A 24,543-nucleotide genomic window follows, 5' to 3' on the forward strand; every position below is an offset into this window, starting at 1 on the left:
AGGTCCCCGTCCCAGCTCCATGCCCTGCAGCCCGAGGAAAGGAGTGAAGGTGCCCTCGCTGTGTCCCTCGCTGTCATCCCTCTCCTGCATCCAGATGTTTTGGCACCTGCACCCAGGACGTGAGGAGACACCATGGGATGGACCAGTCCCCGACCTCACTGGGCTTGGCGACAAGCTCCCCTTTGGGCAGGACAGGGCCCAGGGCACCTCTTGCTGCCCCCTTCCTTCCCCAGGACAGGCAAGAAGGACACTTTGTTCTGAAGCAGCTCTCCACAGTCAGCTCCTGCCAGAAACACGCCTGAGTCTGCCTGCCCAGGGGCATCTGATGCCTACACATGTCTCTTAACAAGGTGCGGTTGGCATTTGCTTTTGTTTTACTTCCATGCTCGCCTCTGAGGCTGTTGTTTCTTTCCCCAGAGCTGCTTCTCTCCACCACAGAGGGCCTGACGATCCCAACCACTGGGGATGACAGGCTGTTAGCAAAGGGGACACCGCTCAGTGTTATTAACGCAGCGGGGGGTTTCCTGAGCACCAGAAAACAACAGGCTGTTACAGAGATACAACCGCACTTTTCACAGCTGGATCCAAGTGCACAGATGCAGCTACTGTGCTGTCAATGACAACAAACAGCTCTCCTCTCTGTGCCAAGGAAACCGAGGTGTGTGGATGGGGTGTGTGGTAGGGATGCCTACATCCATACCTCTCCCTCCGGGCTCCAGCCCCAAGTCTGCAAGGACAGAGTCACCTGTAAAGGACAGGCTGTTGTTTAACCCTTCGGATCCTCCATACAGCTCCACAGTTTCCTTTCTCATGGGTAAAGACCATGAGTTATCATGAAGACAGAGAAAGCCAAGATGTTGTTTGCTGGGGTCAAACAGGTTAGGAGATACGATGACATTGATTTTATAAAGGCTGAATATGCCACTGTTCAAACCAGCGTGATGGTGTTTCACCCTGTGACACATCAGCTTGCCCTAGATGACAGCAGCAAATTTTCTCAGATCGATGGAGCTGAGAGATTTCACAACTCCCTATCCGGTGTGGAGCTGACCTCCTTGCACCTCTGGCTAATGTTAGTAGCAAAGATAAATATTTAACCTTCCATAAATAAAGGAAAAAAAAATAACCTAATTTAAACCATCCCCCATGTTCAGGAGCTACAAAGGGAATGAACTACCGAAGCAAAGGAGCGTGAAACCTGTAAACTGAAGAAACCCCTTCTTGGAAGACAAGGATAACTTATTAAGATATGTTTTCAGCCCTGATTTAACACTTATCTGAGTAGAAGCCCTTCTCTCTAGATGAGGTAAGAGCTGTGGAAAATGCCCAGTTGCCAGCAGCAGTCAAATTAGTTCCTGTTGTCGGGCTGCCATTGCTCAGCTGAGCAGCGGTACCCAACGTCTCGCTGCTTTTACTTCACCCAGCAAGCAGGGACGAAGGGAAACCACCCACCTGCAGGAAGCAAACGGAGGCAGACACAGGATGAGAAACGCTGCCAAAATTTCAGAAGGGCTGCTGGGACACCTCTCTGATGGCTGTTTTCTATGACTGTCGCCAACCAAATTTTGCAGCTCCATGCCGCCACATCCTTTTTATGATGAAGTTCCCTCAAAGAATAACTCGCTCGCTTTAATCATGTTTTCTCTGAGATTTATGGCTTGATGCTTATTCACCAGCGGAGCTTCTCGATGCGAAATGTCAGTAAGCCTGTTATAAATCGCTCCTGGCATTCCTGCTCTATCTTTTATTTGGCCAGGAGTATTTCTACCTGAAAGTGATAAATTCCTGCTATAACTGCTTTATGTGCTTCAGTAATTACACTGTACGGGGAAGGCGGGGGCTGCCTCTATGGAGGTACCACCTCAAAAAAGCAACCTGTAAAAAGTGGAAGATTGGGCTGAACCCTGCAGCGCTACTGGACACACAGGCCGAGGAAAAAACCACCCTTGACACTCAACGTAACAGTGACCAGTGAAGTGTCTCGGTCAGACTGAAGCTGATGAACAGGTGAAAGAGAGGGAAGAAAATTAAACATTTAAAGTCGGGGTGGAACGGCATTGGCAGGGGGCGGGTGGCCTGCCTGGGCTGTGTGCTGGGTGTGAGGGGAGCAGGCCCTCAGGACCGCCATGTCGCGCCCGCCCGCCCGTTCCTGGGCTCATTTCAGTTGGAGACGTTTGTGCTGCCTCAGACATGTTGGTTATAATTGGAACGATGTATACAGATGCATGAGGTCTGAGTATTTGATCGATTTCATAGACTCATAGAATAGTTTGGGTTGGAAACAACCTTAAAAGTTGTCTAGTCCCATGGGCCCTGCAATAAGCAGCGATATCTTCAAGTAGATCAGGTTGCTCAGAGCCCCATCCAACCTGACCTTGTATGTTTCCAGGGATGAGGTATTTACCCCCTTTCTGGGAAACCTGTCCGCTGTTTCACCATACTCAGTGTAAAAACTTCTTCCTTAAATCCAGTCTAAATCTACCCTCTTTTAGTTCAAAGCCATTACCCCTTGTCCTATTGTAACAGGCCCTGCTAAAAACTGCGTCCCCATCTTTCCTGTAGGCCCCCGTGAAGTACTGGCAGGCTGCTGGCTGGTCAGGCAGGACTTGCCCCTGGTGAAGCCATGCTGGCTGTCTCAAACCACCTCCCTGTCCCCCATGTGCCTTAACTAAGCTTCTAAGAGGATCTGTTCCACAATCTTCCCAGGCACAGAGGTGATGCTGACAGGCCGGGAGTTCCCAGTTTCTACCCTTTATAAAAATGGGTGCAATGTTTCCCTTTTTCCGGTCACCGGGGACTTCAACTCCGCCACACAGGATTTCAACATGCTCGTGGCTATTCTTCAGAGACAGCTCTTCATACTCCACCCATTTCTTGATGTAGAGGGCAACGCCTCCACGCCCCAGCCCCGCCTTCCTCCCCTGTCCCTTCGGAGCAGCCTGCACCTGTGGACAGCCGAGCTGGGTGCTACCGGCCCATCTCAAACCCGAATTTCAGCCCGCCTGCCGGCCAGCCCGCCATTTCCCTCAGCCCGCCCCTCGCTGCTGGCCCCGCCCCTCCCCTGGCCCCGCCCCTCTCCCCAAGCGCGGGAAGCGCCGTGACCGCGGCTCCGCCAGTCGCGCGTGCGCGTTGCCTTCGGCGCCTGCGCAGCGGGGGCGGGCGGGGGATTCGGATCGGTGGCGGCGGGCAGCCATGCGGGAGGCGCTGCGCGGCCGCTCGGGCAACCGGCCGGCTCCGGGCGGTGAGCCCCCCGTCGCCGCCCCCTCCTCTATGGCGCCGCCCGGCCCCCCCTGGGCCCGCACCCGCGCCGCGCTGGCGCGGCTGGAGAGAGCGCTGAGCTGCTCCCGCTGGTAACGGACGCCCCCCGTTCCCCTTTGCACCCTGGCCGCTGGGCTGCCGGCGTGCCCGTAAGGCCGCGTGTGTTAAAACTGCCGCGTTTCTCCTTGCTCTGCCCACAGCGCCGGCGTCCTGCGGCAGCCCGTGTCCCTGGGACAGTGCGAGCACGTCTTCTGCCTGTAAGTAGCGCGGTGCCGCCCGCCCCGGGCCGCCGTGCTGTGGAGGAAGGGTGGGCGCCTTAGGGAGGCGGACACCGGCGGCGGTCTCCGGCCGGGGAGGGGAGGGCGGGAGCCGCTCTCCCCGGGCAGGTCCGGCTCGCTGCTCTGGGCCGAGTGTCTGGCGAGAGAGAGCGAAGGCCTGGCCCTGTCAGTGCTGGGCTGGGCCTCGGGGTGTTGGCTGCGCGTAAAGGGAACCATCGGTGTGGTGGGGGGGTGTGCCTGCTCGTAGAGGGGTAAGAAGAAAACCGTGTCCAGTTTATTGTCATCTCCAGCTCCTTCCTCTTCCTTCCTTCAAAACAAACACAAAGAGCGGCCTGGAAAGATGCTTCCTGTTTCCAAGGGGGCTTTGCTCTGCTTGAGAGGATCGGGCGCTGCTTGTCATTGCTTTGGCCTTCTGCTATGCTAATGGCTTTGCTCCTTCAGTCTGCCACCGTAGCCGTTCCTGTGTTCATGGTCCATCCAAACATGTTGACAAGAGGTAACGGGCACAAACTTGAACATAGGGAGTTCCAACTAAACAAGAGGAGGAATTTCTTTACTTTGAGGGTGGCAGAGCCCTGGCACAGGCTGCCCAGAGAGGTGGTGGAGTCTCTGTCTCTGGAGACATTCCAAACCCACCCGGACGCGTTCCTGTGCCACCTGCTCTGGCAGGGGGATCAGATTAGATGACCTCCAGAGGTCCCTTCCAACCCCTGTCGTTCTGTGATAGCATGAGTACCTCTATTGATAGTTTGCCACATAATCTGAGCTAAGTTAGAAACATCCTGCTAACAAGGCAGGTCTGAGGAGGTGGTAGTTACTTGGCCTGTCTTAGGACATCTTTGGGACAGGCAGCGTCTGAAATGTTCTTGGTCCAGAACCTTATTTGGGGAAGGTCGTGGAACCTCCTGGCTGCCCTGTATGTCACTGCTCCTCATACAAATGCTGCTTGTAAGCTAGTCACTAAACTCTAAACTCTAAAACTAAAACTCTAAAACACTAAACTCTTTCAGTTTAAAACCATTACCCCTTGTCCTATTGCTACACTCCCTGATAAAAGAGTCCCTCCCCATCCCTCCTGTAGGCCCCCTTTAGGTACTGGAAGGCCACTATAAGGTCTCCATGGAGCCTTTTCTCCAGGTTGAATGTGTTCATATCTGTCTTACAAAATGTTTTGGGTTTTTTTTCTCAGGTGTATTGTAGATTGCTGAAGGGTAGCATAAGGGTGGCTTAATAAACATAACTGTTTAGTTGTCAAGCATCTAAGGCTTTGTGGTTTTATTTTGGATAACCACAGTGTATTCTAGGTGTAGATTTCAAACACGCACTGTTTGTTGAAGTATTTTTTTTTTTTAAGAAAAACTTTGAAGACATCAGAAGATGATGCAGTGCGCATTGATGAGGCTGGAAAGAATAGCAAATAGGAGTCTTAAGCATTCATTAGCAGCTACTTCTTACTCCAGAAAAAGAGTTTATTTGCTCTTACCCAAGTTATTGTTATACCTGATCTTTTATCCTTTGTGTGCCTGGACTTTTCGTCATCAATGTAACATGTCCTTTGATGACTGCGTCTTGGGTGGTGGCTATTTTTTTAAATAAAATAAGGAAATTTAGATTAATTTGTTTACAAGCAAATTTGGTGGGGCATGGATTGAATCTGCAGTATTTTGACATGAACCGATTCTGATCCGTTGCTAAGACAGAATATATTTATTAATATACCCGGGAAGGAGTGCGGTGAATGGCCAGAGCTGGCTTCTGATACATGAAGTAAAATATGTGAAACTAACAAACTGCAATAATCAGGCCACACATAATGTAACTGGTTCTCCCTCAGCATGGGTTTTATTATGGGCAAGGATATTTATTAAGATCAGTTTCTGCAGTTTTGTCTGAGTAACTCTACTAAGTTAGTTATAGTTAATGGATAATGACTGTAAAAACCCAACAGCTAGAAGTAATTAGGAAATGTCATGGTATAAAAGTCATTCTGCATTTCCTTTGCACTACCTTTTACAGACATGGGAGACCTGAGGCCAGCTTTCTTAGAGAACGAGACCTGGCGGTTCTTATCTTTGTTCCAAGTGCTTTGTCAATGTCATCTAGAATATGTCAGAGCCAAGAATTGTACTTCATTCTCCCAATCGTAGCAGTGTCTCAGCCTCGAGGTCCTTTACGTGCTCAGAGCAGGCAGTGTAAAGCGCAAAACTCACCTAGCAGCAATTCTTACGTACCAAATTTCCTGTCTTGGAATTAACTGAAGGCATGATACTTGTGTGGTGTTTGAGGGAGAGATGCCAGCTCGGAGAACAGATCTGTTTAAAAATGAAGACTGCAGAAGAATATTCCTATCTCTAGCTGAGGTATAAAAGAATGTGGTGTTCTAACTGTTTGAGACTAATTGTTATCTGGAGACAAACAGCAGTGGAGCGTTAGTATATCTTGAAAATTTGGATCAGCTTATGAGTCTGTGGGAGTCACACGATAACGCATCTTTCATGACAGTGTCCTGACAAGGCTCTGGACTTGGCTTGCTTAATTACAACTTGTCACTTGCCATGATAATTATGTCCTCTCCTGCATTTGTGACTAACGCATGTGGGCTTTACAACAGTGGTCTGTCAATGCTAAAATAAGAGTTTCTTGCTGAGCATCTGGCTGTGAAAAGGTTGATAGCGAGTACGGTAGATAACTTATGCTGGATAATGGATTTTCCATTTGACTTTCAGGTCTTGTGTGGGTGACTGCATTGGCACAGAGTGCCCAGTGTGCCACATGCCAGCCTGGGTGCAAGATGCGCAGATAAACCGGCAACTAGATAACATGATTCAGCTTTGCAGCAAACTGCGGCATCTACTGGGTGTGGACACCTCAGGTGAGAGCAAGCCTGGGTCTCTGAACCCGTGAATCCAGAGCGCTCTGTTTCATTTCACAGGCTTTATAGACAATGAGCAGTGCAGCCCTGTTTAAGATTCTGAAAGGCTGTTCCAAATCATGTTTGGAAAATTTGATTTGAAGAGAACTGTCTGTATGGATTGCTCGTTCTTTGAATCCGTTTTACTGAGAAATCTGCATGAGTGGGTTAGTCCATAATTCATTAGAATCTGTCTTCCACAATTAGATGAAAGTGTGATACATTCCCAAGTCATGTGGTGGTTAGTTGCGTGAACTAGGGGCACACGTTGTCATATTTTGTGCTCTTAGCAGAGCACAATGTGCTCAGTAGAGCACAGTGTAATGTTCTGCAGTGTACACTTTAGAGGGGCCCTGTTGAAGGATTAATGCATATATTCTCTTGCTTCTTGTTTATGTGCACCGAGATGTGCGTGCTGTCCCAGTAATCTTCAGTTTAGGGTTTTTGCACACCACAAAAGTTATCTGTGTTCCTTGCCTAAAAGGGGAAGGGCGTAAGTCTCAACTCATTTATTTTCTGGTCCCTAACAATCAAAATAAGTTTGCTACAGTGGAATTTTGTCATTGCTGACTGTGCTAGAAGATCGCAGAGATCGTATCTGGGGAATTCATCTCTTTATCAAATTTTAGGCTGATTGTCAAAGTAGGAAAAAATGAAGTGAAACGAGCGTAGGTGAGTGTATGTCTCTTCTGCAAGCCCAGAGAGGAGCGTTTTATATAATACCAAGTTTTAGAAAACATTCATTTAGCTGTCAGATATAGAAAAGGTAATTCTTTCTTCATTGTTGCTTCCTAATATGTTCGTCTAAATTAAAGATTCTTTTTCTAAGTAATCCCATCTGCACCTTCGTGTTCATTTATGGGGTAGCTCTTTATTGACATGAAAATACGTTGAAGTGAGGGGGCTGGAAGCTTATGTCAAACTGTAAAGGAATACATTTTATATAGATATAAAATCCTACGGTGATTAAAGCTTCTGGAGCATAGAAAATGTAGATGATGGCTTAAATAGGATTTCAGTGAAACATTTTAAGTGGTGAAAGCTTTTAAAAGCATAGCTGGAGGAGAATCTCCGAGAGGAGCTATTTGTGACGCTATAAATAAAGCCTTTAAAATACAACATGGTAGTGTTATTGATACTGTTTAGCCATTTTGAAGAACTCTTACAGATGGATTAATAACTCTTAAAAATTGGTCTGATGTTTAGCTGTACTAGAAGTTGAATAATGCATTTAATCCCATAGTTCTTCTAAAATAAATTTGCATGGTGTGGCTAAACCAGTGAACAAGATGAGGTCCTTCTTATCATTCCTTCTTCTGACTTAAAAGCAGACACAAAATTGAAGTTTACAACAGTGTTTTATTTGGGGCTGAAGTTATGAACTGATGTGGGAGATGACTGTCCATCACTTGTAGTCTTTGCCCTGTACTAAGGATTAATGGCCTTTTGAATGTTTCATACTGAGGTTAAGTGAAAATCCTCCTGAGTTGGTGATAGTTCCCTGTCAGGAATGGTTTGGATACGTAAGTAAATGAGCACACCTCTTATCAACAGGCAATTATGTGTTGTACTATGGAGTTGCATTCTTGTTCTTATGGCACTGTACTTCTGCCACTTTCCTGTCAACAGTATTTTCTTTTTTGTTAGAAGGTCAGAAATTGTATTTTATGCTCCAGTAAACGAAACAAACTGAAAAAATCAATCTTTCTGTGGAGAAAACGAAGAGAAGCGGTTGAAAAAGGAATCTTTACATGTATTTGTTTTATGTCTTTTGCATATTTGTTTTATATGCCTGGTTTTGAAACAATCGTGGTTTGTCTCAAGGCTTCTGTTTGAGATCTTTGTTAAAGTTGAAGTGTCTAATGCAAATGCATCACAGTATGCAGTTTTTAAATTTAGGAGAGACCTAGTGAACACAGTAAGTTGTGTGTGTTATCTTTAAAAAAGCACAGAACTGCTATGATTGAAAACGATAGGGTTAAGCTCATGTGTTGAACAGTTTGAGTAGAAAAATCCTTGTACCCCCGGGTGGGTATGAGGGGGATATCACTTTGGACTCTACTGGGATAAGGACAGCTTTTTCCCAACGTATGTCTGTGTTCTAAGAAGCAACAGCAAGTAATTCAGGAAAGAGTGCACAAACCAGCTAATGTTTTCCTTTTTAAATTAAAGGGAAGCACAGCAAATGACATTACAGAATAGTACTGGGGTGATTGGAGGGGAATTGGCAAACAACAAACCTGAAACTGGCTGGAAATTGCAAGCTGTAGGTAGCAAATGCTGAGTCTCAAAATGAATTCACTTATTGGAGAGGTTATATCCTTAGTCTGTGGCAAGGTGAGGAGAGCTGGCTGACCTTTTCACTGCCTGGTGTTGTACCTTTATGAGGGTAATGGGAAGCTACCTGGATGGCAGGCTTCACAGATGGGATGTCTGCACCTCAAAAGCTTTAGCTCTAAGGTTGCAGAGTCCAAGACATCTCGAGAATTGGAATTGATGGGATGATGGGCCTCATAGGTGGGTAATTAGTAAGAACTTGTTTAATCATGGACATAGTGTATGTAGTATACTAGAGATGAAGAAGGTTGATTTACAATAATGACTTTGAAAGTGAATTTCTAAATACTTCGGCAGATTTTTCTGTGTTATGTTCTTTAAAAAGAAAAGATTGTTGTAAATTTTCACAACAGCCATTTATAGATGATTTTACCTTATTCTTTGTAGCATAATCTGCTTCACTCCAACACAGTGAAAGCAAAAGCCTTCTTCCCCGCTTTTCATACAGAGCTAGACCTTGCAGGTGTTGGTCAAAGCTTCCTAAGCTCATGTTGATGCTGGTGGACAGTAGGAGAGATTAACTTTTGATTAGCCTTTATAGTATCATAATTTAGTTTCACATTTACTGATGTGGAGGGAAGGACGTTGAACTCCTGTTGTAATAGATTACATTGCATTTCATGTATGCTATGACATTTTTCATAATAGCTAAAGATGAGTTTTTGAATAGCTGGAATTTCTCCTTTTTTCCCCCTGTGTTGAATACTTAACTTGCAAAATAATCATTCTTCAGCGAAGGCACTAATGTTGCACAGATGGTACCAAAGCACTTCCCTTTGATTTTTAATAAGGGACTAGTTTGTCAAAGAGATTTCTCAACTTCTGTTCTGAAACCCATAATAGAGAATAATTTGAAAGGCACACAATGTGCATCATTATATTCCTTTGATGCAGATTAATGATAGCTAAACCACATTTTCTAATTGCTCCTTTTTTTTTTCTGCTCTAGCCTGTTATTGTACTACAGCAGAACTTGGAGATGTACCTCTCCAGTCGCAATGTGCTGTGTATCTCCTAATATTTTTGTCTACTCTCAACCCTTTTAATGCTTAAGAAATTCAACTCTATTAAATATCAGCATTAAGAAACTTGTGCTTATTATGAGCAAATAAGTCTAATTTAGAAAGAATTCCGTTAATATATCGTGTATGTGAATGTTATGTTTAATAGGTAATGGAGAGTAAATTTACTGCATTTATTATAAACTGATTCTAATACTGTTATTGTGAGTAGTCTTTACACTATTGCAAATGCTTAAAATATAGAATTAGTAAGGCATGCTTTATTAAATTTTGGGAGGGTACTTCTTATGTATTAAAAAGACAATTAAATCTTAATTGTATATAGTAATTTTTTTCATTCCTGTTGAAACACAAGACCTGACTTCCAACTTTGAGACAGCAAAGAATTCCTTTGAATCGATTTTTCCATGAGCAATTTTCTCTGAGGGTAGTTTAATTGAATGCACTTAGCTACCGCGTATTACACTCTTTATATAAATTAACATTTACATATAAGACCATAAGATCTCCCGTTCAGTTTCTTAGCACTGTGTCTCTACTCTCTCCCTCTCGCAGCTCTGTGTCCATCAAAGGATTTGATTTTTGAGGAGGGTAGATCGGCCATTTGTCCTTATTACTTCTACACCCTGCATTGTACGCTCTGGAAATGGAGGAAAGGGGTAGCAGAGTCTAAGAATAACCTTTTTTGCAGATGCTATACAGAACTGTTCAGGTAAAGTTGATGTTAGCTACAGAGTATTCTGAAGGATAGCGTTATTGAAGAATGGCTGAGAGACAACACGCACCCGGGCAGAAATTGCTGTGTCTTCCTCAGAAGGCTATGGAGATGCCCTGGATGCGCGTGACTGGCCTCTCCATGTGACACATTTCTTACGTAGTATGTGTGGCCTTTTAATCATGTTTGGCGAGTGCCTCCCTGTTCTAAAACATGCAACGTACTCTTTTACACCTGAAACAGTTGCATATGAGGAAAAACAATCCTGGGAAAATATTTATTTGGTGTATTTTCAGCAGGGTTTTAATACCTGGCTAGTAAGTCCCTGCTGAGCAACCAGTAATGACCAGTTCAGTTTAAGAGCCCTGTAGTTGATATTTCACAAGCTTTCTTGCTGCCAGAAGTGGTACATACATAGCTTCCAGTGTAAATACTTAATTGTGTTATGCAGCTTTAGATCCTACTTCTGAAAGACAGTGCCTTTGATTGAATTTGTCACTTGGAATTCAGAGTCTTATTGTGCTATACACATCAAAAAGAATTCTGGACATCACAAAACTGTTGCACAAATTACTTTTGCAAGCTGATTTTATTCTTGCTTTTAACTGGGAGATGACTGGTAGTTCTAGCAAGGTAAATATTTTAGAAGGAAATCTAAACAGTGAAGGCAAGACAAATAAATAGTAACTGTGTTTTATATTTTGCATCTGTTTGCAATCAAGCTCTTTCTTTTTTTATATATTATTGTCAGAATGAAATTGGCTATGATATCTTTCCGAAGGCTAGCTAGTTATGAGATTTCAGTCTCAATTTCAGTACTTTTTTTCCTGTTGGCACCAGGCTCAGCCCTGCAGGAAAACCAAATAGCTGCAGCTCTGTACTGATGATTATCTTTAGATACCTAAATGAGTGATTAGCTAGCCTCAAGCTGTATTCTTAAAGACACTCCGATGCCTTACATATTACTCTAGTTAAATCTCCTAATATCTAGCATATTTTAATTCAAGGGGTAAGTATGGTAATTTAAATCAAGATTGAGGAAACATTTAACCTTGAAATATTGCTTTAAAAGAAAACTGCAAATGTCTATTTTGGTGTTGAATTACTAGCTATACAGTTCTGTTTTAAGTGAAATGTCAGACTTTTTTTTTTTTTTTGTGGCTGAGTGATTGGGCCTAGTTTGTCTGCTATCTGTGAGTTCATCACAGCTTGCTGTGGAAAATAGGCCATAAATAGAAGAGGTGGTATGGAGAAGACAAACCATCCATAGAAAGTTAATGCACTGAAGTGAAAGTAATACATTGTTGTAGTGAGGTCTGACTTTCACTTTTAATAATCAAGACTTCGTATAGTTCAAGAATGTTTAAAAAAGCCCCACTAATCTCGGTCTTAGTTCTGTTTAAAAATAATAACAATACCCTACTTGCCTCACTAGGCAAAAATTAATATTGGTTTCGTGATTGGTTGCTATAAAAAAAAATCACTAGGGCTTTTGTGAATGGTAGCTTAGTCCCTGAGGTTGGAGGCAACAGAAAGTTGTGCATTTGCTTTGGAGGACTTGTCCAAGTAACATTAAATAATGTAGGTTTCCAAGAAGGAGTCTCTAAAAAAAATCTGTTATAGTTCTTCTGCACTGAAAGAGATGTTGTCAAATTAAATTAGTGTCTAACTTAGAGGTCACTTTATGCTGCTTAATTTATTCTTAAGCCATTGAGGACACCATTTATAGTCCTTGTTCTCAACTGTTATTTCATGCGTTAGGAGTACAGGATATTCCTCCGTCATCTTGGTTATTGATTTGTAATATGCTCTACGATGTGACTTATAAAACTGCTCCCCTGCATATTTTTAAAGAAATGTTTGAGATCATCAAAATGTGTAGCTTCCTTGGAGTTATTTACTACCAAGGGGTAAAGGATCAAGTGACAGGACACAATTACTTACAGATTTTCTATATAGTCCTCTGATTCATCTGCTATATCTGTGGAATCAGTCAAAATTTGTCAGGAACGTTCAACGTTCTTATAAGGACGTTACTTTTGCTTGCTTACAGTTATTCTTCCTGTTCATCTTCAGATGAACTGTAATACCTTCTTAGAAAATGGTTTTTGTGGGTGCACAGACTACTTTGTTAAACCCATTTCCAAGGAGGGCTAAGTGAGAGAAGCAGCTTCTCTCCTCTCTGTAAACGCGGTCAGAAGTCTTCCGTGCCCATGTGCCTTGTGCACCCAGACATATGAGGAAAGGTCTCTACCAGGGTGCTCACTTGCCCAGCAGATAGCTTTAGCTGCACTGGAATCCCTGAACTCCAGAGTGGTGTGTGACCTTGCCAGTTGTTTTAAAGCCATTACACGTGTCTCTTCAGAAGAAATGAAGGCACTCATAGGTTGTATTTAGTAACACTTCATCAGTTATTACAGTTGTTATTCTGATCTTTTTCTCTTTGTGATGTTTTACTGACAAGTACTCTATAAATTATTTTTCTTCTTCCCTGTTGCATTTAGATTCAATGGAAGATATGTCCACACCAATGGAATCAGACTTTGGAAAAAAGAATAAGAAGGAACAGATAAAAATGTGGTTCAGCCCAAGAAGTAGAAAGATTCGATGCATCCTGAACAAGAATCAGCCTGAGACTAAAAGCCATGACCTTTGTCAAGACACATCTTCAATTTATGATTTCATTCCTTCCCCTCCTTGTGAAAAGCCCTCCAAGCAGACAGAAAAGCCACCACAGAGACAGAGTAAGAAGACGAAGAAGAAACATCTAGCAGACATTAACAAAGTGTGGAGCTTAGAGAAGCCTGAGCAGAAAGGAGGAGTTGAGGAGAAGACTCCTAAGGAAAAGCGTGTGACCATCTGCAGTCAACTGGTAGTTCTGTGCACTCCAGAACCAAATAGCCCTGAAGAGACACCTGAGGAGTCTACAAAGGAAACGGTCTCCAGCAAAAATACAGAAAATGTGGAAATAGCACCACAGGTAAAATCCTCAGAGAAGAAAAGTAACAGTGAGGTTGCATGTCCTGTGCAAGTTAGCAAGGAAAAAAATTGTGCTACAGAGACATCGCTGTCAGTAGAAAATGAAACTACACCTTTAAAACGTGGAAGGGAGCAATCCAGACTTCCAGTTACTTCTCAGTCTAAAAGACCAAGAACTGAGAGGAGCACTGATGGGAAGTCAGGCAGGCAAGCAGATCGCTCCGAGGAGTTACCTGAGGGTTGCCCTATCTCCCCAGCAACTGGACAGAAGACACCAGTTCATGTTTCTTCCTCTGTATCAAAACTCACTGGCACCATAATGAAGACAAGAAGCTCTGCAGTCTTTCAAGCGATAGATAGTTCTTCACTTTCAAAACCTCCCTCTACCCCATCTTCTTCTAAGTCCTGTAATCGAGTAGGAATACCACACAGTCCTTCTGTGTTGAAGTCCCCTGGTGGTAACACAATTGCCAGAAGAAATTACAAAGGAGAGACTTTGCTGCATGTTGCTTCCATCAAGGTAGGACCATCATCTTCTAGCAGTCTGGCAATTTAAACGTATACTTCGTGCTAAATCATTATACAGAAATACCATGTGGTTAATAAACTGCCTAAACTGGTAGAATTGATTCACCCGTAAGCATCCTGACATTTATTCAGCACTTCTGTTTGTCGAGACAAAGGCTGTTCTTGATAAATAACTGTGTCCTCTTTCAAGGGCATTCTAATAAGACACTCCTGCTGCATGAGACCTTTTTAAAAGGAAGTGGCAGCTGAGCTGAGTTGAGTTCAAATATCTTACTTGATACCATTGATATGGAATGAGGGACGAGAAAATGAAACATTGTCCTCACAGGACTAAAGAGCTTTAAAGGATAGATCTCTTGTTACTTCTCGTCATAAGTCCTGTATATTCCTCTTTATTAAAGCACTGTTTACAAATTATCCTTCCATGATTTGCAGGGAATTTGTAAGGAATACTGTCGTGACTGAATGGTTCTAAAAAAATTGATCTGCCTTGACAAGTTTTCACACAGTTATGGTTTCCAGCCATATGTCTGATATTTCTTTGGAACACAAATATTTCATCTAAGAAAAAAAGAGCCTCTCTGCTGCTTATTGTGAGACTTGGAGTAAACAGCGATATGCCAATAAGATGAATTTTCATTGCAAAGCATTTTTAAGATTAACGAGTAAAAATCAAACAGTTCATGCTATGGACGAAAAGAATAAACAAGTTTTGATTATTCAAGTTCAGCTGGCACTGCTTGTTGGCGTTGGTACAGCCCTCTGAGAAAGGGATAGGGCTATTTCAGTGGGCTGAAAAGCTGACCTCCAGCTGTAGTGTAGGCGGTGGAGTAGGCACACACATCAATGGCTTTTTCAGTCTTGTGTGTGAATTCATTTTGGTGTTGTCTTTTAATGTTTATAATTATTGAGCTAAAATGGGAAGTTGCTTCTGTTCCTCATTAGTTTGACTGTGGTTTTAATCCGTCAATTCCCTTTGCATTGAGGTGCTCATTAGTAAAGGCTTGTTTAACTAGGTAGGGCTTCAGGGTGATCCCAAAGTTACCACTGTCTTTGAAATGTAATTAAAATAAGGCAGGGAGAGCGGTCTTTTGGCTATGGTCATAGCTTGCTTGCACATATCTTTGTTTCCAGCGACTAAACTTCTAATGCAACTCTGAGAAAGTTGTTTTACTGTCTCTGAACCTCAGTTCCCCATCTGTAGAAGGAGGTTATATAGATTATCTCCTTTTACTTGTAGTGTTCTTTCTTCTTGTTAAATCTTGCTTAATCATGGGTATATTACAGCATTTTTAAGAAGTTGCTGCATCCCCTGGTAGCCGGTAAATGTAGGCACAGTTCCTAGTCCATGTCAAAGTGGATTATAGAATCACAGAATGGTTAGAGTTGGAAGGGACCTTAAAGATCATCTAGTCTCATCCCCCTGCCCTGGGCAGGGACACCTCCCACCAGCCCAGGTTGCTCCAAGCCCCGTCCAACCTGGCCTTGAACCCCTCCAGGGATGGGGCAGCCACAGCTTCTCTGGGCAACCTGGGCCAGGGGCTCACCACCCTCACAGCAAAGAATTTCTTCCTAGTATCTAATCTAAATCTCCCCTTTTTCACTTTAAATCCATTACCCCTCATCCTATCGCTGCACTCCCTGATAGAGTCCCTCTCCACCTCTCCTTGTAGGCCCCCTTTAAGTCCTGGGAGGCTGCTATAAGGTCATGGGGTTTGGTAACATTCTGCTTTGTGGAGCGGTCAATGAGAAATAGTAGTGATTAATTGCCATGAATCCGCTGGGGATGTGTGGCAATTGCAAAAAACCTTTTTTTTTTTTTTTTTTTTTTTTGCATGCAAGTATCTTTCATATAACTAGATCACTCTTCGAAGTTGTAGAACCCTGCTATGGAACTGATAAATGTGTTTTCTCGAAGAAAATGGTCTTGAAAATACTAGGTTTTATACTGTATGTATATTCTCATTGTGTTTTGTTTTGTTGTTTGGTTTTTTTTCCAAATAGCATTGTCATTTTTTCTGTTTCTGGAAGAAGTATTTCTCTTCCAGTTTTGTTCTGTAGGTGATTTTTTTTTTTCTTGTTCTTTCCACAGCTAGTTATGCTTTTCCATGTGTGTAATGGGATACAGACTTGTAGCTGCCACCCTCTCCCCAAAGTGAAATAAAGTCTAATTCTCTGGGACTTCATTAATTATAAAAATAAATCTGTATTTTCATTAGCTGTTAGGGTCTAATACCCTGAATTTAATTAAAGCTAATTGAGTTCTCCCTTTTTTCTTATTTAAAAGAGATAATAAACAACATTATCAGGCATTAAAATTAAGTGTATTGTGCTGTTTCAAATGATTCTGAGGGATTGTCCCCGTTTACTACTACTAGTTATTAACTTACTGAAATCAAAATGGTTCTCAAGAAAGGTTCTAGTGTGGATGAACTCAACGCTGAGTTAAACTCATAATTTAAAATAAATTTGGCTCTTCCCATAGCAAATGCCAGTCATGTTTATCTTCCTCCATAGTCATTAAAGGTAAAACTTCCAATTAGTTAAAATACAAAATGTGACGCTATTGCACTCCTAATATTCTAAACTGGTGGGAAATTGCCCATTCAACAGCACTTCCGCATAGGAATTTTTTTAAAAATAGCAAGTAAAATAACAAGTTGCTCACAGGACTAGCTCTTCTGTGGCAATTAAAAATGCAGCACGGTACTACTTAACTAGTTAGTACATAGTCTTAAATCTATTATGGAGAGAAAAAACAATCATAGTTTCTTGGTACAGTATTTCAGGTCTCAGTTGTGCCTCTGTTTCTTCTGCATTGAGAAGGGAGATGATGGGGTGGTTCACAGCGTGGAATCGCTGCCGTTGTGGATCCCAGGAAGAGGAATAGCAAACTGCAGTGCAGCAAGGACAACAGAGGACCATGGCAACAGCCACATGGTTACAAAGGAGCGGATGCGGGGTAGCTGGGAGGAGGTTTTGATTTTTATGCTTCAAGTTAGAAGCAATTAGAGAGTTGTCCCTGTTCTGAGGAAAGAAGAAATTGCATCTATGCAGAGCATCTACTTAGTCTGAAGAAAAAGAGAAGGCGCGTTGGGACCTGTTTTGGTTACTTCCTCTTCCAGGGAGCCTTTATTTTTGACAGTTGACCAGGAGGGCCTGCGTAAGGGCTGCACCCATGGCTAGCCTGCTGTGCTGGACTCTTCATATTCATTATACTTAACGCTGTAATAACTACTAGATAATTCCTTCTGAGCCTGTGAGACTGTTCTTCCTTTTTATTGCTTTGTTAACAGTTAATGACACATTAGAAAGGAGAATGAAAGAAGATTTTGTGGTTTTGTGAATATGTGATGGCCAACATCAGAATACCTTTTAGATCTGTCTTTTTTAGGTGTCTGACCCAGTCAGCTGTGCAGTTCCTTGCTTTTGATACTGGATGGGTATGTATCATGGCTGAGTGTTGGGTCACACATGCCCGTGGAAGGAACATCTCCCCTCCTGCCTTTCCTCCTGAGCCTTTAGGTACAAGAGGGGAGTTGTGCTCCTGTGCAGTTGGATGCTCCCAGCCTCCCTGAGCAAAAGGCAGTAGATGGACAGCATCATTCCTGCCAGCTGCATTATGGTTAATGAATGCATCTGTTGGTCCAAGGTATTTTTGCCCAGACCTCGTGATTTTGTGTGGCAGGTGACTTAGCTGTGTGTATAATATCTGTTTCATTGGAGAGATGCTGGCAGGCACTGGCAGGATGACTCAGATGCAGGTATAGCACCTGCTTTGAAATTTTAGTTTGACATTGACTCTGACGTTAAAGCCAAGTGGTATAGGAACGGTAAGCAGCTTCTTTATGAGTAGTATCCATATATACTGGTAGCTTAAGACAAATATGAAGCAGTGTAATGGTTTCAAATGCAGAACTTAAGAATATGCAAAGTGTCCATGAGTCAAAGCAATCTGTCTTTCCAAGTGCTGATTTGAAAGCTTGGAAACAAATTGCCATTTCTTTTTTCAATAATGTTTGGTTGTTACATCCCTTTCTGAGGTGGGTTGAACTTAACTTCTTGAGTGTTTTCTTTTTGTTAAAGGTTAAACATAGCTACTTGTGTGGTTGTTAGTTAAGAGATGGTCTGCTGGGCAGCGAATTAATTTAGAGAAATTTGAGGTGAGAAACCTGCTGGTTCCTGGAAAAAGTTGGTTGGAGCATTCACAATTAGTATAACCACTCTGTAATTCGTATTTGCCCTCTTTGAGTTCTAAATGAGTTGTAAATAACCTAGTGTTCCTCCTCTCTGACGTAACTTAAACAAGCAAATGTATTTCGGTTTGAAAATGGGGGTTTTGTTCATTGACCTAAAGATGGAAGTCGCTTGGTTACCTTTGCAAATAAAGGGAGAAATGTTTAGTTGAAGTGGTTCAGGTTTTTAGCTTTATCTTCTGCCCTAATTCTTTGGATCTCTTTCTTTTGAACTGGCAGAATATGTTTTCATTAACTTAATAATTTAAATGTGATTTTTGGGTGGAAAATATCTGTGGTTAATGGAAATAGTAAAGGGTAAAATGGAGCTCCCCTCCCTATAAAATAGAGCAAAAAGGAGACTTGCAGTTCTTCTTAACCATCTGTCTGTGTTAAAATCATGACACAATTGACTTGGGGGAAAAAAAAAACAAAACCAAACCAAAAGAAAAAACTTTGTCTAAGCCAAGTGAGGATGGTTTTTCTGGGCTTATGCCATCTGCGTCTGCAGGAACTAAATTCTCATCGGGAGGGAGGTGTTTGTAAAGCTGTGTAAATACCCTTCCCTGTGTAAGCTAATGCTGTCTTCCACATCTGCCAACAGATGGCCCCAATGCCTTTCTTGCTTCCAGGGTTCTCAGAGCTCCCTTAAGCTGCAGCAGAGGAAGAGCGAACCCCATTGCATTATTGTGTTGTCACTATACATATGCTTTGTGATGAGCTTAAAATGTCCTTTGCTTTTTTTCTTCTAAACGGATAATTTGAAATTCTGCAGTAGTTTCTGCCTCTTCAGAAGCTGGTTGTAATCCTTCATTGATAATGAGATTTAAAAATAAACACTTCCCTGTGAATTGTTAATGTTAGTGTTTTTCTACCTTGTGTTTGTCCTGTTCTCTACTGCTGAACAAGTAGTATCTCCAGTTATGTTTCCACTCTGCTGTTGCTACAGACTGCTAAGACAAGCTGTGAGGGCCCCTCGTTGTATCATCTGTATGGTTATAACCCCGTATTTGGGACTGGTGATTTTACGCTCGCATTGCTAGATCAAGGAAACTCAAGGGGCTAAATGTAAGAAGTCTATTTCAATGCTAGTCAAAGCACAACTTAATGAAGCATGTTTGATTTAGTAATCTCAAAGCAATAGGTGGGTATAGGGGTAGTCTCTTCTGCTTTCTTACTTGTGGAGGGAAGACATATGGTATATAGATATTTGTGGCTGAGTCTTGCACCTATGAGGTGCTTTGCCTTTCTTGTTTAGAGTTGAGCAAAACATTTATTAACCTCTAAATGTGTGAGTAATTCCATCAGCTCTGATAGAACTGGTCAATATGTTAACTGCACTTTTTTTTTGATCACTATCAGGTGATGGTGACCCTCTTGCAGGAGGGACCCTGACACGTGTCTGCTAGGGCTCTGCTTCTTGACATTTAGTCGTCATCTTTTTTTTTTTTAACTAAATATTGACAATATAGTAACTGACTAAAGAGCCTCTGAGGGGACAAAAGGCATGTTCTCCTAGCTATGAACAATTTTGTTAACGTATCTCTTGTAATCCCGATTGACAGCACCCATCCAGTCATCACTCAGTACAACTGGCGTGACAGCTTCCCCTCCCTTTCTGTCACTCTCATTGCTAGGTGCTGGTCGCAGGGAGCAGGTTCCATTTACAGCTGTGGTGATGACAATATTTTTCTTCTGTAAACAGCAAAATACCAATTTTCTAATTCTGAGTTAGACCTGGATTTCATTCTGTAAATGTTGTCAGTATTGGTGTCCACACCAGCAACGTTTTCTTTGATGGAACTGTAGTAATCTCGTACAAATCAACGTTCACGTAACTGTTCTGAAAAGCTGTGATACTACCTAATGCCCACACAAATTATTAACTGTTCTTACTGCTTTAAAGGAGTATTCTTGAAATGTCAAACCCTTGCTGTACGTATTTGCAAACTTAACTTTAAATGATAAGCTTAGATCTCACTCATTATAGATAATTGTATCTTCTCTCTGTAGAAAAAGATCTAATGCTGAGCACTGTCTTAGCTGCCTCTGAATAACTCTGCAGATTGATGCATGTCTCTTGCAACTGTAAAGTATTCCAACAGCAGCGTATTCTTTAATTGCTTTGAAAGGTAGCACTTTGCTGGGACATCTAGGTTGTTAATATAATGCATGAAATTTATCTCTGATGTGTTAATTTGCTTGGCTGTCGTAAAGCAAATTATTCTCACCATTTTTTTGGTGAATTTTGAGTTTACAATTGTTGCTTGCTGGATTTGTTTCTGCTGAGCAGTTTGTCTTCATGTTTGCTAAATTGTTACTAAAGAGTAAAGATTATTTTGTTTTTTCAAAGTGTTCCTTCATAACAAAAAATGGGATGAAGTTTATTTTTGTTGTATTTAAAGCTTCATTTAATGTTCTCTCACTTTTTCTAAGGCACGCTGTGGAGTAACAGTTAGGAATTCCTTGACTTGCCACTACTTAAGGGCACGGAGCTTTCTGTATACCATGGACCAATCTTCTCTTCCCCACCTCCAGGTTCTAGTATTTATATATGGCAAGTTTGACCAAGGGCTAGAGCTAGATACCAGTTTGTGTATTAGCCTTTTCATTGGGGATCACAATACCCTGGTAGAGGGAAGGTGCCAGCGGTCGTCTTGACATGCTTGGTTGCAGGGGGAATATCCTAAAAAAAAAAACCAACCTAAAACCAAACTAACAGAAAAACCCCAACAAATAAAACTGGGACACTAGTGATTGGTGGCAAAACATGCGGAAACTCAAGATCTACTTTGCTAGCTTAGCCTTTGAAAAACTTGCATTATTTAGGTAGTTTTGGTCATTAGATGATATTTTTTTCGTTACTTGACAATAACTTCCCAGTTACCCCATCAGCTGAGAAATGGTGCGTAACTGCTCCTAGTCTGTAGTGGTGCAGGTAAATCAGTGCTTTGGCCTGAGAGGTGGTACCTGATGCTGAGAGGTGTGGGACAGCCTGGCCCCATTAGTTGTGTATCTGCAGCTGTAGAGCATTCCCAGCATTGCAGCAAAAATTTTGGAACAGAGTTGAGAATTCATTCCAATAGGGCAAACCTTTGCAATTGCTGCTCTGTAGTAACAAATGCCAGAAGCAGGAACTGGCTGAAATGGCACAAAGCGAGTTTTACGTGCTGGGGGTGCAGATGGTGCTGTGAAAGGAGAAGGGGGTCGAAGTCGGTTTGGTTTTACTCTCTTTGGGTTACTTTTCCTGCCTGCTTTAGGGCAACCTGCACTCTAGAGATTTCCTTGCCTCAGGTTCTGCAGGAGTCTTCTCCTTGCCTATTTATAGCTGCATCTGAATATGCTCCAATCTAATTAGCAACTTTCTCTCTTATACTTGTCTTTTATGAGTGTCAAAACCTCCGATTCACTAATTCTGTCCAGTTGCTTCCTTCACCTTGTCTCTGCTCAGCCTCTTCCCATAACCTCTGCATCAGTTTCCACCCTTTTCCACACACATTTCCTTGCTTATAATAAAAACTGAATATAGTGTTCTTCCAAAAAACAAATGAAAACTATTTTGGGAGAACAACTGTCAGAGAAAACGTCAGTGAGATTCAACATGAGTAGTAATTGCAGTGTTAAATAAAAGTCTTTCCCTTTTTCTCTTGACTTGTGGGAAAACAATTTATAGAAGGTTGTCAGGCTTATTAATCTGTTTCACCTCTGCATGTTCCTAGCCAGTTATTTAGATTAGTTTGAAAAAAATCCAGTGTGAAGGACAAGGAATTTCTGAAGAAATGTTCCTGATTTTAATCCTTGCAGTTGACTCTAGTGGACAGATTGCGATCAGCAAAAAATTGTCCATTTATTCTGAGTTAAGCCTTATGTGCATTGTGTTTATGTAAAAATACATATTTGTGTAAAATGTGTAGGTGCATCTAAATGAATAGTAATGATAAACTGTGGTCTCCAAACCAGTCGGCTTTTTGTTATCTTGACAACATCTAAACAGAAGACTTGTATAATTATATTTTTATTGCAGCTAAATTTATAATTCTGCATCTCTTAAATTTTTGTTGTCTTTGTGTATCTTTTTCATTATTTTTTAATAACTGTGTTTTTTTCCTATGTAGGGTGACTTAGCAGCTGTTGAAGAGCTGCTGAAAAATGGGGCAGATCCGAATGTCAAAGATAATGCTGGCTGGACGCCACTGGTGAGTGGTGAAGACTTTTTTCTGTCATATATCTTCTGATCAGATTTCGTTTCATCCCTCCTTTCCTCTCCTATATTTTAGTTCCCTTTACATGCATTTAGGTGAATGCAATTGAAGAAGTGATGATAAATTCAAAAGAATTTATCAGCAACTACCGACCTGCCCAAATCCAACTCTCCTTTGCTGGAGTAGGGCATGATAAGGAATCTATCAGCCTGTGATTCTGCAAATGCAGAAAATATAACTATGATAACTAGATAATGATCAGTTGCAGGCAATATGTATATTTTATGGGTTCTTAATGTCCTCAGTGGTTTTTTTACCATTTTGGAAATATATCAAGTAGTTGAATGAAAAAAATTGCTCACTTGCATTACAGAAAATAAACAAAAGGTTCTTTTCAACCATGACTTCTTCCTCTCCTGAAGAATACTCTTGTCAGAGTCTGTAATCTGGGAGGCTTTGTTCCCTGTAGTCTAATTTGCACACAATTGGCCTTTGTTCAGTTCTTCGCTGTACTTTTTATTAACGCTGGGTTCCAAGGTTAATTCATGTCAGGAATGTAATGCAGTATCCTTGCATCGTCTTCCCCAACCATCTACTGAGAGGGGTTTGAGAACAAATGTGGTGCTAACTGGTGTGACAGAGGTCCTTCCTCTGAATTCTGTTTCACTTGAGTTTTCTCTCTTTGCTACTTATGGCTTTACCCAACTAGCATGAGGCATGTAATCATGGGCACAAAGAAGTGGTGGAGCTGTTGCTGCAATACAAGGCGTTAGTGAATACTACGGGGTACCAGAACGACTCACCGCTTCATGATGCTGCCAGGAATGGGCACGTGAGCATTGCTGAGCTGCTGCTTTTGCACGGTGCCTCCCGTGATGCAGTGTAAGTACATGTGGGATGTTATTTTACCGGTGGCATTAGCTACAGCTACAACTTCCAGGGTGTATGTTAAGTAAATATGAAGCAAAGCTGGTAATAAATGTGATTTATTTGAAGTGAGGAGGTGGGTGTTAAACATATGCTCTGCTATACTTATGTCCCTCTTTTCCGGGTCTTTCCTTTCCGTTTTGCCATGTCCTAAGCTTTTCTGAGGACATCCGAGTCATAGATAGCTGGAGTATTGGAGGCTGTACTAGGAAAGTAACAAAACATAAGCATGTTCTTAAGCATGAACAAAACATAAGCATGTTCATAACCCTGTTCTTACACTTTTCTGCTGGCATCTTGTTATAGCTACTGTCAGATCCAAGATGCTGAGCTAGATGAGTTTTGAACTGCTACAGCTGTTTTTTGTCTCTTTACTTTTACTACACTACTTACTAGCATAAGGTGTTTCTGTCCCGTCTCTTCTGCCTTCAAAAATGGCATAGATACAGGCTGAGATTTGGGGAGTGTTTTATATTTTTTCCATTCGGGATCAAAGCACTTCGTACACTTTTAATTTTAAAAAAACCCCAACCTTAGAAATGTTTTCAGTTGAATCTTCCATACAGTTATGCCTCCTGAAGATTTTGGCACTTGTGTATAGGAGGTGCTAAAGTATCTGTTAGTCTATGAATAACCCTGCAAGCTATTATTTCAGACACTAAATGTGGCTTTAGGTGTTGTAGTATTGTGCCAGGGCCTGTGTGTATAAAATTTGAGTCCAAAGCATGTTGTCAATAGGTGTGCGTATATAGTAACACGATAGGATGAAGTCTTGCATGACACATAAAGAAGCATAAACAAGTTCTGCATAATCACTTCAGCTCTTGAAGCTCACAGAATTAAGTTACTCTGTGGAAAAGCACAGAGTTTTCAAAACCAGTCCTAATCTTGAATATAGTGGATCTAAAAAACAACAAAACATCCCTCAAATCTTCAGCATGAAAAGGTAAAACGAGAATCATTTCTTCATCTTCACTTTGTTCTTAAAGAAGAAAGACCAGCACATTACACCTTGAAAAGCTGACAGCTTCGGAAACTCATTTTCAAGCCACTTGAATATTGGAAACTCGCTGTGTGACACTTACCACTTGTCTCTCTGGTATTTGAAAGCGTAGCGCAACACTTTTGCAAAGCAACGGCTTTGATGGAAG

The 24,543-nt window shown here is 41.9% G+C and overlaps 1 protein-coding gene across 2 annotated transcripts in view; it reads left to right on the forward strand.

Annotated features, from left to right (window-relative positions):
* Positions 1 to 2,971: 2,971 nt before the first annotated feature.
* The window catches only part of BARD1 (BRCA1 associated RING domain 1), a 42,421-nt gene continuing 20,849 nt past the window's right edge, over positions 2,972 to 24,543 (forward strand). The window contains exons 1-6 of one of the 2 annotated variants that reach the window (XM_074595809.1): positions 2,972 to 3,350; positions 3,459 to 3,515; positions 6,263 to 6,408; positions 13,026 to 14,020; positions 22,379 to 22,459; positions 23,175 to 23,347. In XM_074595809.1, the coding sequence (XP_074451910.1) occupies positions 3,193 to 3,350; positions 3,459 to 3,515; positions 6,263 to 6,408; positions 13,026 to 14,020; positions 22,379 to 22,459; positions 23,175 to 23,347 (1,610 nt within the window). In that variant the 5' untranslated portion in view covers positions 2,972 to 3,192. Of the gene's footprint in view, positions 3,351 to 3,458; positions 3,516 to 6,262; positions 6,409 to 10,457; positions 10,519 to 13,025; positions 14,021 to 22,378; positions 22,460 to 23,174; positions 23,348 to 24,543 lie in introns of those variants that run through there. The other variant, XM_074595810.1, reaches the window with a different exon arrangement.

Source organism: Larus michahellis, chromosome 7, assembly GCF_964199755.1.
Source record: "Larus michahellis chromosome 7, bLarMic1.1, whole genome shotgun sequence".
Taxonomy (NCBI): Eukaryota; Metazoa; Chordata; class Aves; order Charadriiformes; family Laridae; genus Larus; species Larus michahellis.